Consider the following 15268-nt stretch of genomic DNA (forward strand, 5'->3'; position numbering starts at 1 on the left):
TATACCTAAATAGTGTTAGTGTTGATCAGAAAAGGGCTAGAACATTTTTGAGATTGTGTTTCCATGCATTACAGAGGAGACTGATGTCATGTTAAGCCAAATATGAATTCCTTTTCGAATTTGTGTGAATTTTGATCATTTTGATCAGTCTCCTGTTTATAGCTAATAATCTACAGTCCACTGTGTCATCCCTCAGTTCCAGATATGAAAGGATTGAATTCATGATGCTTTTGAGAAGAAATACTGTAAAAGAATATTGGAAACAGTTATATGAATAATGAGATATGCCAGGACCTCATTTTACTTGGTTTATTTTTGAAAGTTTAGTAGATGTACTTATTACTCTAGTCACATGTAGAAAAATGACAGATATTTCTATCTGGTCCATAGTTCTCTATTCTTAAAAAAAAATCTAGCGTGTTCTTTTGTATTTACTTCCTAGTTATGTATCCATACTTCCTTTATTTTGCTTAGTTATGTATCTGACTTTTTCTTTTCCTGAAGCTCTTAATTAAAATCAACTTTTCCTCTACAATACTTGAAATTAATTTGGGCTCCTTTTTCTCATGATCCTGTTACTCAGTGATTGTTTTCTCAAATACTTGTTTCCAAGACCTTGGTTAGTTTTATGTAGACATATTTTAGTGGTTGGAGTTTCATCTCCAGCCAACCTTTCTGGGTCAATAATACTGCTTTACCCTGGCTTCTAGGATAGAACCTCATCAATCATGTAGATGTAGGATAGGACATAAGGAGCACTAAAGAAGCAACATCATCTTTTATTCTAGCAGCACTGGAGAGGATCATTATTTACCAAAAGCAAACAGATTGAGCAGAGATTTGACTATGTTAAGTGCTATTATTATTTTTTAAAAGTTATATGATAATTCTCAAGGGTTGAGCTTTTTTTAATGCAAAAACATTTTATGGGCTTTTAGCCAGAGAATTTTATATATAAATGGTAATAGAGGGACAGCGTAACATTTATGAACTTGGAGGCAATGTGATGTAACGGACTTGGGACTTTAGGAGCAGATGCTTTGAGTTCTGACCCCTAACTGTGGTCTAGTTACTTGACCTCTTTGGGCCTCAACTTCTTGTTTTGCAAAATGGAAATAATATGATTTATTCTCCAGAATTTTGAGGGAGTTGAATGCAAGTATATACACAAAATGCCTAATGAAAATTTGGCACATTAAGTTTTTCTCCAAAGACAAATAGATCCTATTGCTAAGTGTAGAAAGGAAGACGTAAAAAAAGTTTCTTCGTGATTTGCTAGAGCTTTGTGCCCATAGATCTCTATATTGTCTTAACCTGTGATCCATAATGATCCCAACAAGGATGAGTGTTTTAAGAAGGCATAGAATTTTTACTTTTTTGTTCACTTTGAGCAAAAAGTCAGTTTGCGCTCTGAGGTCCTAGGTGGCTGCTAGATACAAGGTTATGGGAAGATGGAGGATGGGCAAGGGGAGTTTAACGGGCCTCTGGTCCTACTTCCACCTATATTTTTCTGTTTTAGCTTTTGTATTTATGTGGACAATATTGTCTGAACAAAAGGATCGGTGTCTTTCAAGAAAGTTTGGAAAACCAGGAGCAGGCTCAAGTGTACTATTCCTTGACTTCCCTTTCTCTCGGGTCCCACTCTGCTTTCTCCTTAGCCTTGGTAGGGCAGGGAGGAGGAACGAGTTTTCCAGGCTGTCTTCTCAGCCTGTTGGTAGAGTTCTCAGCCAACAACACATCACAGAAGAAGGGTCCTATGCAAAGAGGGCACTCCTGGTAGAAAAGTTCCTTGACCTGCTTAGCTCTAGGATTGATCTCTGCCCATACAGAGGCACATTTTGGGCCATGATCAGAAATTTTCCAATTTTGAAATAACAAAAACAGATATCTTGCCTCTGATTACTTTCTCCTATTTGTCCTTATTGAGAACTCTGATTGACCTTTACTATTTTCGTTTTCTTCTTTATCTGTCTAAGACTCTAATCCATCATTTACTCTCTTTTCAGTGTCCTAGTCTTCCCTGAACCCACCAGCAAGAACTGTGCTTCTGGATAAATCTATCTGACTTTACTCTGCCATCAAGCATTAAGCATTGTTGGAGAAAATAACACCCTGGCTGATGAGTTGCCTAATAATTTCTTGAGCTCTGAGTTCCTTCTCTTTCAGTTGTCCGAGTGACTTCTCTCTCCTCCATCATCCTCTCTGTTGGCCTCTTACCATCAACACTTAAGCATGCTCAAATGAATCCAGCATCAAATAAAAGTAACAGATGAGTCCATCTGCTATTTGAGATGCCACCCTCTTTCTCATAGTCTCACAAACTTTTTAAACAAGTTGTTTATTTTCATGGTCTTTAGACCATTCCAGTACTGTTTCTGCTTTTGTAAATTTGTTTTACCTTCCTGCTTAATAATGCTTAACAGCTTTGTCATTACTTTATGAGAGAGTCTCATATCCCCAGCCTTACATTCATACCATTCTGTTTCCCCTTTTCTTGTCATATGCACTCCCTTCATTTCATCAGATATACCTAGTTTTTTCTTCTCTCTCTGGGTTTTTACAGGTTCTGTTTCTTTTATCTAGAAAACACTCTCCTCGATTTCCCCAACTCCTCGAACATACTGTTCAGTTATCAAATGTCATTTTCCAAGAGATTTTCCCTGACCTGACCTGACATGCCTTAGTCTTCCTACTTTATACCTTATCTTCATAGCACTTGTCACATTTGTAGTAATTTATTTAATGTCTTTCTTCCCATGTCTTTTAGTGTTAGCTTCTAAAGAGTAGGGATTTCATTGGTCATAGGGCCTAATACTTGTAAGGAGCTCAAGACATATTTGTTGAAGAAATGACTGAATAAGTGAACAACTTTATTTCTCCATAGCTCTGTAGATCAGTGTATCTTTGACCTTATGAAGCTTCTTTTCATTGGCAGTGTATAATAATAAGTTTTAAGTGGAGGTGCAACAATTAGTTCTTCTACTAGAGTTATTAAGCAGTGTACTCAATAGGGTATAATAGCTGTATAGCATATACACTTTTTCTTTATCATCCACTGCTTTTTGCTTTTTAAAAAAACTAGAAATATATAATAATTTCAAACTTTTTTATTAAGAAGCTGAGTGTTTTGTTTCTTATGGCACTTTAAATTAAATCACATATTTATTGACTACTATTTAGTGTATGCCCCTAAATGAAAAACTAAAATATAGGTAAAAGATTTTTATCAATTTTCCAAAAATTTTTTTTCTAAAAATAAAATACACTTTAAAAACATTTAAGGAATACATACATCCAAAAGAGACACCAGAAATTGTTTTCTACCTAAATATATTAGACTTTTCTCAGCTCCTAATACTCTAGTAAATAAAATGTTACAAAACTTTTATAATGAAGAACAATTTGACACCTGAAAGTACAGCTAAAAGTATAAGGTAAATTAATGAATATATAAAGGAATAGAGAGCAGTGACATTGTACTCATTTTGTAGATTTCTCATTTCTACACAAAATAATAATGGTATGTGCATTTAAGTACAGTCAAATATTGCACATATGTACAGAGATTGCTACCATGTTTTATGGATTAGTAAAGAGTGTTAAGTGGAATTCTGAAGATACTTTAGTGTTTAAAATAACCTTTATATCATTTATAGAGCTACTTTAGTGCTGTAAAAAAATCCCCGTCAACATATCTACATGTGAATATGACAAAGAATGACAGAATTTGGTTTATCACTAGGAAGCAGATTAAATGATCTCTTAATTACTTCTCATATTAACATTTACATGTAACTATATTCCCAGCATATTCTAATTCAAACTGAAAACAGAAATTTAGAAATGAATATAGTTTATATTTAACTGAGTTGAGAAAACATATGGTAGTAATTAAATTCTGCCTTTTTTTTTTTTAAACAGAGCTTTTTTGTGAATAAAATTGCTGGCTTCCAAGTACTTGTACTTTAATTAAAACAACAACTGTGCATTGTAATCCAGATTTTCCTCTTAAATACTTCCTTTATATTTTATACTTTATTTTCTTTAAATTATAGCTCTGTGTCTTGGGTAGAATTCTAAGAGAGTAATAATGGACTTTACCCTGCAATCAAAAAAGCAGTGTGGTAATATAGGAGCCAAGTGACAGCATTTTCCCTCTAAGTATATAGATCCATAGTCTGGACAGGAATCTTTAGGAGTGAGATAACACGTCTTTCTGTCAGTTTACAACAGAAAATTGACTCTGTCAGTTTCCAGTAGCTGTAATGGAAACTAACCTAGGTGAACATCGCTACTTACTTTGCAGTAAGTGACTGACTACTTGACCCATTATACTCATGGTGGAGAAAGAAGTAACTTGTTCATGACCTGCCATAATCTACCCCAGCAGGTCAAGCTTTGATTGCCTCCTGTTTATTGATTGCCTTAGTATGTCCATTTGAATTAAATTATGTGGTAAAGGCAGGATATATCTGGGGGGAAAGGAGGTGGAGTTTATTTTTAAGGAATTCTTTCTGCAGGAATTGGAGCCAAGAGTTGATTTGGAGTAATCAGTTTTTGCTTATTTTCTACCAATAATTGTGTGATTTGGTAAATATCTTTGTTGAGTTTTTTTTTTCTTTAATGAAAACGATCTATCGCTCATATAGTATCATGGTAAAAACATTATTTGCCACATAATTACTTAAACCATGCTTTTATGAGAATAATAAATTACATTTATTAAGGGCTTATTATATGTTAGGGTTTATTCTAAGTGCTTGAAGTCCTACTTCTGTGGAAGCCATAATGCTGCGATCATGCCTCTCATACCTCTTGATACAGCTTGAGTTCAGGCACATGATTTATGCTCAACTGGTTAGAAATCTCTGCATGAAACTTCACATCTGAAAAAAGCAATACAAAGGAATAGGGGACAGTTACAAATGAGGCACTGGTACCAGCAGTGGTAGTGGTGCCAACATTCTCAGCAGAGCCTTCCTAAGCCAACTTTTCTTTCCTTCAGCATGATTTTCATGGCATTTCTGGCCTTCTAGTGCTCTTTACTTCCAGCTTGTTTCCTAAGTCTGTTTCTTCAGCTTCATCATTTATGTGTCCTTTTCTGCTTAACTTAACAGATTGTACCTGCTCCTGCAACCAAGCATTCTGACTGGTACAATTATTAGTGGCAATAATTGGGCTTAATCTCTATCTGGAAATATATCTTTTTTTTTGTTTGTTTTTTGGTAGCTACAGCTGTCAAAACCCTGAATTTCAGTTAACGTTGTAAAAGGGAATTTGAAAGGGGGAAAATATAGGTTTTAATTATTTCAGTCGTGGCATCAGAAGGAAACAACGAACATCTAATTAAGAATACTATTTTCGGGCTTCCCTGGTGGCGCAGTGGTTGAGAGTCTGCCTGCCGATGCAGGGGACACGGGTTCGTGCCCCAGTCCGGGAAGATCCCACATGCTGCGGAGCGGCTGGGCCCGTGAGCCATGGCCGCTGAGCCTGCGCGTCCGGAGCCTGTGCTCTGCAACGGGAGAGGCCATGACAGTGAGAGGCCCGCGTACCGCCAAAAAAAAAAAAAGAATATTATTTTCAAGAAATTGTTCATATATTTCCACTCTAAAAAACTTAAAACATTTTTTTGTAGATGTTATTTTTTGTTCACATAATTTTTATTATGAAAAGATATAATTTGTATTGGGCATGTGTTCCTGATATTATGGAAAACATCCCTTTGATTTTATTTTGAAGAATCCACCCCTTCCTTGCTCATAGGGTAAGGCCACACCCACCAGCCAAGTCAGAGATGGTGTATGTGACCTATACCTAAGCAATCAGCACATTGTGTCTCCTTACATACATGGATTGGTTCAGATTGGGTAAGTATATACCAGTATATACTGATAGAAAGATGGCTGTAGCAGCTTCAAGCACTACAGCCTCACATATCACATGGAGCCTGAGAAGGAGACCAACATATCAGAAAGTAGAACTGAGAGGATGGAGGGAGAGAAACTGAGTCCTGATGATATATTTTGAAGCCTAAATCCAGCTATGCCTGAAGCCATTCCTACTCATACATTTTAATCCTTTGAGCCAATACTTTACCTTTTTGCTTATGCTAGTTTAGGGTATAGATTTCTGTTGTTGGCAACCAAGAGTCCTAGTTTCTTTGGGATGTAGATGATAAATCATCTTGAATTGGCATCACGGATTATTGCCACCACATTTTTAAGGTTAGCTTTTTATTTATATTTTAGTTATATATACCTTTTATACATGAAATATTAACAAGGAAAAGCAACTGATACTTGAAGGTGAAGAATTAATCCAGAAAGAGATGAGAATTCAAACCTTGAATTCTATAAAACTTTAAGATAGCTGCATTTTTACTTTCTGTATGACTTAAATCTGTAAAACCCAAGTTGAGAAACAAAACTTAAAAAGAATATTATAGTCATGTAAAACGTGTATTTTAAAAAGTCAAATTAAACACATTACAAACATTTGCTGAATTGTATTTGATTTATAATAAGCACTTCCCTACATTTTATACTGTTATTGCCTTATTATATAACTTTCTGAAGTTTTGATGTTGAAACATTGTGATTTTCTATCAAACATCATGACTGAAAATATGAGCGTACGGATGAGAATCATGCTATTTCCAGATTTTTGTACATAAATATTTTAAGTATGAAAGTATATTTATTAATAGTGCCTTTAACTGCCCCAACATCATTCAGTATCCCTGTATTTTCCCTTTACCAATCATTCTTGGTCTGAAATTGAAATTGATTTTCTTCATTTCCCTCTTGCTTGGAATGGATAAAGAAAAGAACCAGTGAAAGCACTCCAGGGGGAAGATGCCCTCAAGAGCAAACTCTCAAAAACCTATGTTAGTCAGGATTCTTCTGGGTGTGAATGTCAGAGATCTAACACAAATTAACTTAGTCAAAATTTGCTGGCTCAAATAGCTACTGTGAAACAAGAGGTGAATCTCTAACCTCAGTCATGGTGGGATGCAGGGCTTCAAGCAGTATCACCACGGCTTTGTCTCTACATTGTTCAGTTTTACTACTCTTCTGTGATGGCCTTATTCTCCAACAAGTACTCTCTATGGACTGCATGTGTCCAAATGTCTATCATTATAGTTCCAGACTTCAGATAAGTATGAATGACTGTCGTTTTCCCCAGTGACAATTTAAAAAAATCTCCAGGGGGTGGGGGAACCCCAAAAACTATTGGCCTTGCTTGATTCTTATGGCCACCAGGGTGTGGGGATGGAAGGCCACATGATTGATAGCTCTAATGGAGTTGTGATATTTCCAAAAAAGAAAAGATGCCAGTGAGACAAGTATAGAAGTCCTCTTCCAGTAGGGCTGATTTACTTCCCATTGCAAGCTGTTCTGCTTGCTTTTGTTTCACTACCTAATACATCATTCTTGAATTCAGTTGAATTCAATTGCCTCCTTTTGAAAAGATGCAAATGCTACTTCTGGTAGGATTTAGTTATTTATATCCAGTGCAAATTATATCAGAAAGGTTTCTTCTAGTGTGTAGCTGGGATCACCTGTGCTTAAGGACTGGAAATTTTGGCTCTGGAAAGGAAAGTAGGTATTTTGAAGGTTGGCAGTGTAGCAGAGTGGTAGACAGCATGGACTTGTGGACCTGAGTATGACTTTGCCACTTCCCAACTATATGACTTTAGGCAAGTCACTTAATTTTTCAAGTCTTCATTATTTTAACCTGTAGGATGAAAATAATACCTATATCACAGAGTGGCTATGAAAATTAAATGAGGCAAAATATGTGAAGCACTTACCACAATACCTAGCATGTAGTGGGTACTTGGTAAGTGATAGCTTACTGGATATTATGATTCGCACTGATAATAACAATAATAATAAACACTGTCTCTTGCCACCCTTGTTCCCAAATGCTTCCCAACTACCTAGGATTAAGAGTTTGAAAAGGTTCTGTAGTTCAGCTACATTAAGGTTGACATCAGATTTTACAAGTGAGTCTGGAAGTCTGATTGCTGTTCATAATGTTGGTTCTATGGGGAAAATTTTCTTGAACTTGAAGAAAATATATTTTTGTAACATAAGTGATACTTCAGTGGAATTTGCTTCTCTTTGCTGTGTTATTGTTGTTTTTTAAATTATATTTAGTTTTTCCTTTTATGAGGGTCAATCAAGTAAGTAAGGGTCAGAATCTATTTAATAAAATGCTAGAATTAAAGTATATCCTAGCAGAATAAAATATATTCGCAGAGGCTGCTGATGGCTATAAGTTGTGTCATAGCCATGTGACTTGTTGCCGGGAGAGCTGCTTAACTTAGAGCCTAATTAAGCCACAGATGAAATTTCAAGCGTTTTCATTTTGTTTTTGTAGTCAGATATTTAACATTTCACTTTAAAAGTCCTGTCATAACTTGTGGCCCTTTACAGTGGTGGGCTTACTGACTCAGTATGAGGAAATGTGGTTATGGTAAGCAGGCATAGAATTCAGCTGTTTTGTTATTAATGAGAATAAATTCATGCATAAATAATCTTAGACACACATAACTAAAATGATGACTTTCTAGCATAAAAAACTTGATAGCCAACGGTGTTAACATTCCCATACCTGCTTTGGTGAATGTAGGTGATTATCATGATATTAAGAAGTCAGAGTTATGGAGTTGATATTGTACTAGCTTACCTTTAAGAAAATTTATTTATGACTATAGACAGTGATACTTTATTCAAACATCCCTCATGCTATTATTAGTCACAGAAATACTAAATCTGTGTGTATGGATGGCTTGTCACAATCTAATATAATGATTAGGAAAACAATTAATATAGTGTACTCTAAATGATGAATTTTTATCTTCATATATAAACGATAGCACAGATTTTCAAATTTATCAGGAAAAGGAGACACTAAGCAAAACCTAAGAAATAATGGATATTGTTTTAGTGTGACGTATGATTTTCTAAATAAAGCTTAGATGCACTTAGAATATACCTGTATTCCTGTTCTTTCAGCATGTGCAAAAATAACATCTTGATAATACAGGTTTTCTTTTTATAGATTGTCAGTAATTTTTATCAGAAGTATATAATCAAGAAAGGATAATTGTTTCTGCCAAATAAGTATCCATCCTTTTTAATGTTTTCTGCAGTAAACACTTGTGGCATTTTTAATATGTGGGGTTGTTTGCCACATTTTGCAGAGTCTAGTTCACAGTCATAGTCTTCAGTTTTGGAAGAGAGCATAAAAAGGTCATTCCATTTATCCCCCATCCATTTGATGGTAATGGTAATGTGCTTTGCAGATATAATATGAAATTAACACCTTAGGCAACAATTTTTACTTTCTAAAATGTCATTGTATTTCTTAAACAGTTGGTTTTTTTATCTTTGTTGCCAATAAGAATTATAAGTAGAGTTGAGGACAATTTTATTTTTAAAGAAATAGAAAATCTGTGGAAGAACTCTGCTACTTTTTCTATCTTTCTGAAAGTGCGATAAAGTGTAAATTACCATAGGCCCCCATGGAAGGAGCCAGTTACCGTTTGAGTAGAATCCAGTTCAGATACTGAAGCACAGGGAGATTACATGACTTGCCTATGTTATATATATAGAATTAGTAGTAGAGGTAGAATTGAAGTATTAGTGTTTCGGAACCAAACTTGGGTCTGCTCGCAATAAAGCCAATCTGCTGACACCGGGTTGTGGTGGAGAGAAGTGCAGCATTTATTGCAGGGCTCCAGGCAAGGAGTTCAGGACAGCTAGTGCCCAAAGCACCCAAACTCCCCATGAGTTTCAGCAAAGCATTTTTAAAGGTGAGGTGAAGGACGGGCATCCCAGGGAATGTGGTCAGATCATGCATAATTCTCTGGTTGGTTGATGGTGAGGTAACATGGGTGATATCACAGGGGTTAACATTATCAGTCCTTAGGCACCAGTACGTCTGGGGGCTTATGTGCTCATGATCATCAAGTAGTTAATTTCTTACATTTGGTGGTGGTTTTAGCATCTGTAGAACAACATAGGAAATGTGCATCAGATACTATTATCTAGGTACTTCAAAGAGGAGCTAGAGCAGAGGATATGGGGCAGGGAGTCTGTCCTGGGAAGGCCCCATAAGGTCCTGCTCCGCTGTACGAATCCCTAATTCTCAAGTCAGTTCAGCCCAGAGCCAGAGCCATCGATGCTTTCTTTGTGGTTATTATGTGAAATGTTTGACAACCAAAGATGTAAAGAGCGTGGACTCAGATGCATGTCCCCTCCCCTCCCCTCCCCTCTCCTCTCCTCCCCTCTCACACACATAGTCTTAGTTAGCTTGAGATAGATATACATACACATGTATATATAAATCTAAAACCACGTATATATACTGCCTGCTACAATTAAAACTTAATTTCATAGTCTTAAGTCAAGTTATCCTCAGAAAGGTCCATTGTTACCCTTAAAAAGAAAGACTTTAATATTAGTCACAGCTGGAGAGAGAAGAGGAAACTTAGAAGGAGCAGTTTAATTTTCAAGTACATTTTGGTTTTCTCCTTGCTCCGTATTAGAGATGCATGCTTTTAATAGATGTTCACCTTTAGAAGCCAGTCTCTTGCCTTTGACTGAATAGAAAGAATTATAAATACTGTATTGATACCAACTGGTTGCTGTGGAAATCATTTTAATGTTATAAACTGACACCCTGACCATACTGCAGCATTAAATGAAGAGAAGGAGAAGTTGCTGTTTGGTTTTAAGTCTGTAAAGCAAATGCTGGGAAGGTTTTTGGTTTACCCAAAGTTACACAGCCTGTAAATGACAGAGATGGGACTAGAACCTAAATATTTGCACTCTCAATCAAATTCTCTTTCTACTGCACTAAATTACGTTTTTCTGAAAAGTAATATGAGTGGTTCATATAGGGAAATGTGGCAATGAGGCTTAAGTTACTGTTTCTTATCTCATGTTCACTTAGGTGTTTTCAACCCTTCTTTTCTGTACCTTCTGCATTAATTTTTCTTTTGGATCTGGTTCCTGATTATGTTGAATATTTAGAGAAATACCTGCCATTTTTGAGGAGAAAATGTCTAATAATGTTACCCTCATTCTCTACTTTATATTACAGGTAGAAGGAGAACTAGAGCACAAATTTGTCTTCCCTCTTATTCATTTGAATAACAGAATATGTTAAAAATAATTGTAATATGCAAACAAAAACATCACACAATGAAACTACTTATATGCTTAATAAGAATTCAGCACCATAATTAAATTGCAAAGTTTAACATCATTGTATTCCATTTTAATGTTAATATTTAATCTTACTTACAATGGCTGTCTGCATGTAAACTTTTTATTTACTATAGAGGTTGTAGTATAGGATATTAAAGAAGACATTCAACTAGACCTGGATTTTTCTTATGAGCTCCGAGGTTCCCATAGCAATTTTAGACAACACATGCTGTTTTACTGGAAGAGTAACTAGAGGATATAGTCTGATCACTCTCTACCTCCCATGGTAAACCTTCTGTTTGTTTTGTGAATTTAATAGTTAAAGGTGCATGATAAAACTTGTCATCTCTGTTAGATGCTGCTAAATCAGACGGTGATAAAATGGCTGCCAAGCTCCAGCGGCTCTTCTTCTTATGCCGTTAAACATCAGTTTCCTAGGTGGTCATACAGCTGGTGTGTTCAACACCTTCTTACTCTGAAAGGACTAAAATGTACAACGTAAGTTTTAAATTCCAAGTTAAAGGGAGGAGGGGGATTCTTCGTAAGTGAAAACGTTCCTCAAACATACGAAAGAAAACAAAGTTTTTCATGGAAATTTATTTTCACTTTTCTGACCATTATATGATTTTCCTAGCAATACAAAACAATTCCCTGCAGTTCCTCCCATTTACTTGTTGAAGTAGAAAAGTACATTAAATCTTAATTAGCCGTGCTACCTATAGTAGCATCTGGTGTTACTGAATTTTTGCAGGCATCTAAAGGCAGTGTAGTAATCATTCCTTACCTGGAGGAAGATTCCAGCATTCTGTTTCATTAGGCATTTTTTCTAGTCTTTCCTTCAGTTACATGATATGTTGGGGAAAAAATTATATATTCAGTTAACATGATTTGTTGAGAAAATACGCATGTGCATACACACACACATGCGTATATGTGTATTTGTATATGCACATATGTGTGTGTGTATATATATACATATATACATGTGTATGTGTGTGTTGTTTGTATGTATATATTTATGTTCCTTTCTCAATAGTATTCTATTTCATACCTTAGAAAATATAAATAACAACAAAAAATATAAGATCAAGATGGCTTCTTTTAAGAAACTAAGTTGTTATTCCACTTTTTTTTGCCTTCACATCACAGATATTAAGAAAACTAGAGGACTTAATTTGGCTTAGACATTTTTTAGCATCTGTTTGGTTTTTACTTTGTTTTCTTGACTCGCTCAGTTATAGCGGGTTGGCCAAAAAGTTTGTTTGGTATTTGCTTCCTTTTATTGTAAGTGTTTCTCATTTCTCTAAAACACTTTGAATTCCCCCTCCACTGATTCTTTTCCCTCCTTCGTTTGTTTACATGCCTCACTTATGTGGTAGTATCTGAAAGTAAAAAAGCAATTTAGAAACAAAGTTGAATAAAATTTCATTGTTCTTGATTCTGGAGATTGTTTACTGAGGTTATTATCTTGTTGATGAGTTATCTTCACGTCAAGCATTCAGGATATCAGTTACCAGACACATCATATTCAGTTATGGTGGGCTTATGGTTGTGTATTGTGCAGAATTCATGAAGTCGTTTTCTACAGATGTATCATGAATTTATGGCCAATGGAACTGTTTAAACTTCCTAATCCATTTGTTCCACTGAGTAGCCTTAGAGTTAAAACAGCGGTTTCCATTTCCCTTATGGGTAGGTGAACCCATGCACACATTTATCATTGATTTTTAGCACTGGAAAAATGTAGAAAGTTGGTGAGTTACTCTGTATTCAAAGGAGAGAGAATATTTGGAAGGAGTTTTCCTGAAAATAGGATTGGTGAAATAAAAATAAAATTTATATTCACCCTAAGGGAGATAAACTACCAGAAGCAAACCTCTTTGGTAGATGTTTGAATCAGGGCTATAATCCAACCATGGTAGAGTATTTGGTCTGACTTCCCTTTGAGAAGCAGGGACAACCCATGGTGTTGGGCTGGCAGGCATGAGGAAGCAATCACCCTTCTCTCCCTTCCTTCCCCCCAAATTATAAATAGAAACATTGTGTCCAAATAACTGCAAAGATACAATCTAGCTTTTTTCTTTTCCTATTTTAATAAGCCTTTTTATTTTTTAAGAATTACGGTTAGCAAACTTGAGAGAGAACCTAAAAGTACTCTTTCACATGTTTCTGATCTTCAGTTGATTTACTTGAATTAGATCTATTAATATAATTATTGCATATATATAATATATAATATATACATATATATAATACATATAATACACATATAATAATATATACATATATAATATATGCATATATATTGCATATATATGCATATATAATATTGCATATATATAATATAATTATTGCATTACTACGACCATTCGTCTTTTTACTCCTATAATACTGAAATAAACATTTAATTTTTAGGCATTACAAATGCCCAATAGCTGTGTTTTTAATTAATGGGAATTGTATTTTTTTTATTAATAGTTTAGATGAATCTATATATCCAAGTCTTGACCCACTGAAATGAGTAATCCTTTGTATTAGGGAAGGACATCAGTAGGATTAGAGATTTCTTGACTTTCTTGATCCTTCTTGTTAGTCCTTCAAGAGACTGCATAAAGATGATAATAGGTGTTCTGTCTTATTCACCAAGTTTTCTCCATTGATTTCAGAACATTACATTATCAGAGAGAGAGGGGAATATCAGTATTTTTTTCTGTATCACACTCCCCACCTTTAGCACTGCTTCCCATTCTTTCTTTTAGCCATTATTTATTGAGGACCTATTGTGAACCAGAAGTTGTACAAAGCTCTGGCAATATGTGACCTTAACCATTCTGACCATTATGGAGTTACAGTTTAGTAGAGAAGGCAGGAAAGAACGTGGATTCCTGAGTCACACTGCCTGGGTTTTACTCTTGGTTGCACCACTTCCTGGTGAAGCTGGACAAGTCACTTAATCATTTGTTTCAATTTCCTTCTTGCTAAAATGAATATAACAACTCTACATTAAATGAGAAGCGTGGATTAAATGAGATAATGCATGTGAAACATTTAGCACTCACGTTAGGAGAGGAAACTTCTAGGCTACTATCTCTAACCCTGTTAAAAAAGTGATTTGACCAGCTTTGTTTAGTTATAATATTTTTATTTAGCTTTTGGAGCCTTTTCCCAGTCCTAGTATAATACAACCTCTTGAATGCACTCTGGTCACCTTTTATTTTCTCCTTCAAAGCTCCTGGTATTCTCTCGTTTCTTGGAAGCTTCCCCATTTAACAGCTCTTGGCTAGACATTCCTATCCATGTAACACTCATGACTCCCATTACACGCTGTGCAGTAATGTGCAGTTACTCCTTCCTTGTACATGTTGCTAATGTGGATTATTTATTTACTTATTTGAGGTGTGACTACTGGGTATCTTTTTAGTTAGTTATTATCTGTCTCTTGTAAACACCTAGAAGGGAAGACACCATAGCAATCTGCACAGTAGACATTTAATGATTGAAATAAGTGAAAACAATTTCCATTCTCAGTAGAGGAGAGTCTAGCTTTCTTTCACCAGGCTGTTTACGTGGTTGAGAACAAACAGGACTGTCAGAACTGTCCATCTTATCCTTTAGCTGCAGAGGTGTATCAAGTTCTATTGAACCCTTTGTAAAATGAATTACCTTTTTCGTTCTTAAGTTTTAACAGTTTTAACTGCATATTTTCCAATTTCAACTGTGTAGTATTTCTCCATTGTAGCTCATTTGTTAGATTAAACTTTGGGAATGTCTTTTATTGTGAATAGTAATTTTCTAAATTTTTACTTTTGTTTTGCTTTTTGATTCTTTGACTACTTTCCCATAGCCAATCACTTTCTTCCAAGTCTTACTCAGAAGCCATTCACAGCTCTACAATTAGATTACGTTTATTAACCACCCTATGATTAAGCCGTGTCTTCATTTTTTCTTTTTTATTTGCAGTTTGCATATTATATGCTGTACTTTGACTCATTTAATAAATAATTACTCTCCTTTCTTCTTATAATTCTGTCTGGAAATTTTCATTT

General features: G+C 35.2%; 1 protein-coding gene across 10 annotated transcripts in view; it reads left to right on the forward strand.

The window, feature by feature from the left end:
- COMMD10 (COMM domain containing 10) overlaps positions 1 to 15268 on the forward strand; it is a 172761-nt gene that overhangs the window by 69451 nt on the left and 88042 nt on the right. The window contains exon 6 of one of the 10 annotated variants that reach the window (XM_073802425.1): positions 11578 to 11739. The exons of the other annotated variants lie outside the window; for them this stretch is intronic. Within the exon in view, the coding sequence (XP_073658526.1) occupies positions 11578 to 11724 (147 nt within the window). The 3' untranslated portion in view covers positions 11725 to 11739. Of the gene's footprint in view, positions 1 to 11577; positions 11740 to 15268 lie in introns of those variants that run through there. 10 annotated transcript variants of the gene reach the window in all.

The sequence above is a fragment of the Tursiops truncatus genome, chromosome 3 (genome assembly GCF_011762595.2).
Source record: "Tursiops truncatus isolate mTurTru1 chromosome 3, mTurTru1.mat.Y, whole genome shotgun sequence".
Classification (NCBI taxonomy): domain Eukaryota; kingdom Metazoa; phylum Chordata; class Mammalia; order Artiodactyla; family Delphinidae; genus Tursiops; species Tursiops truncatus.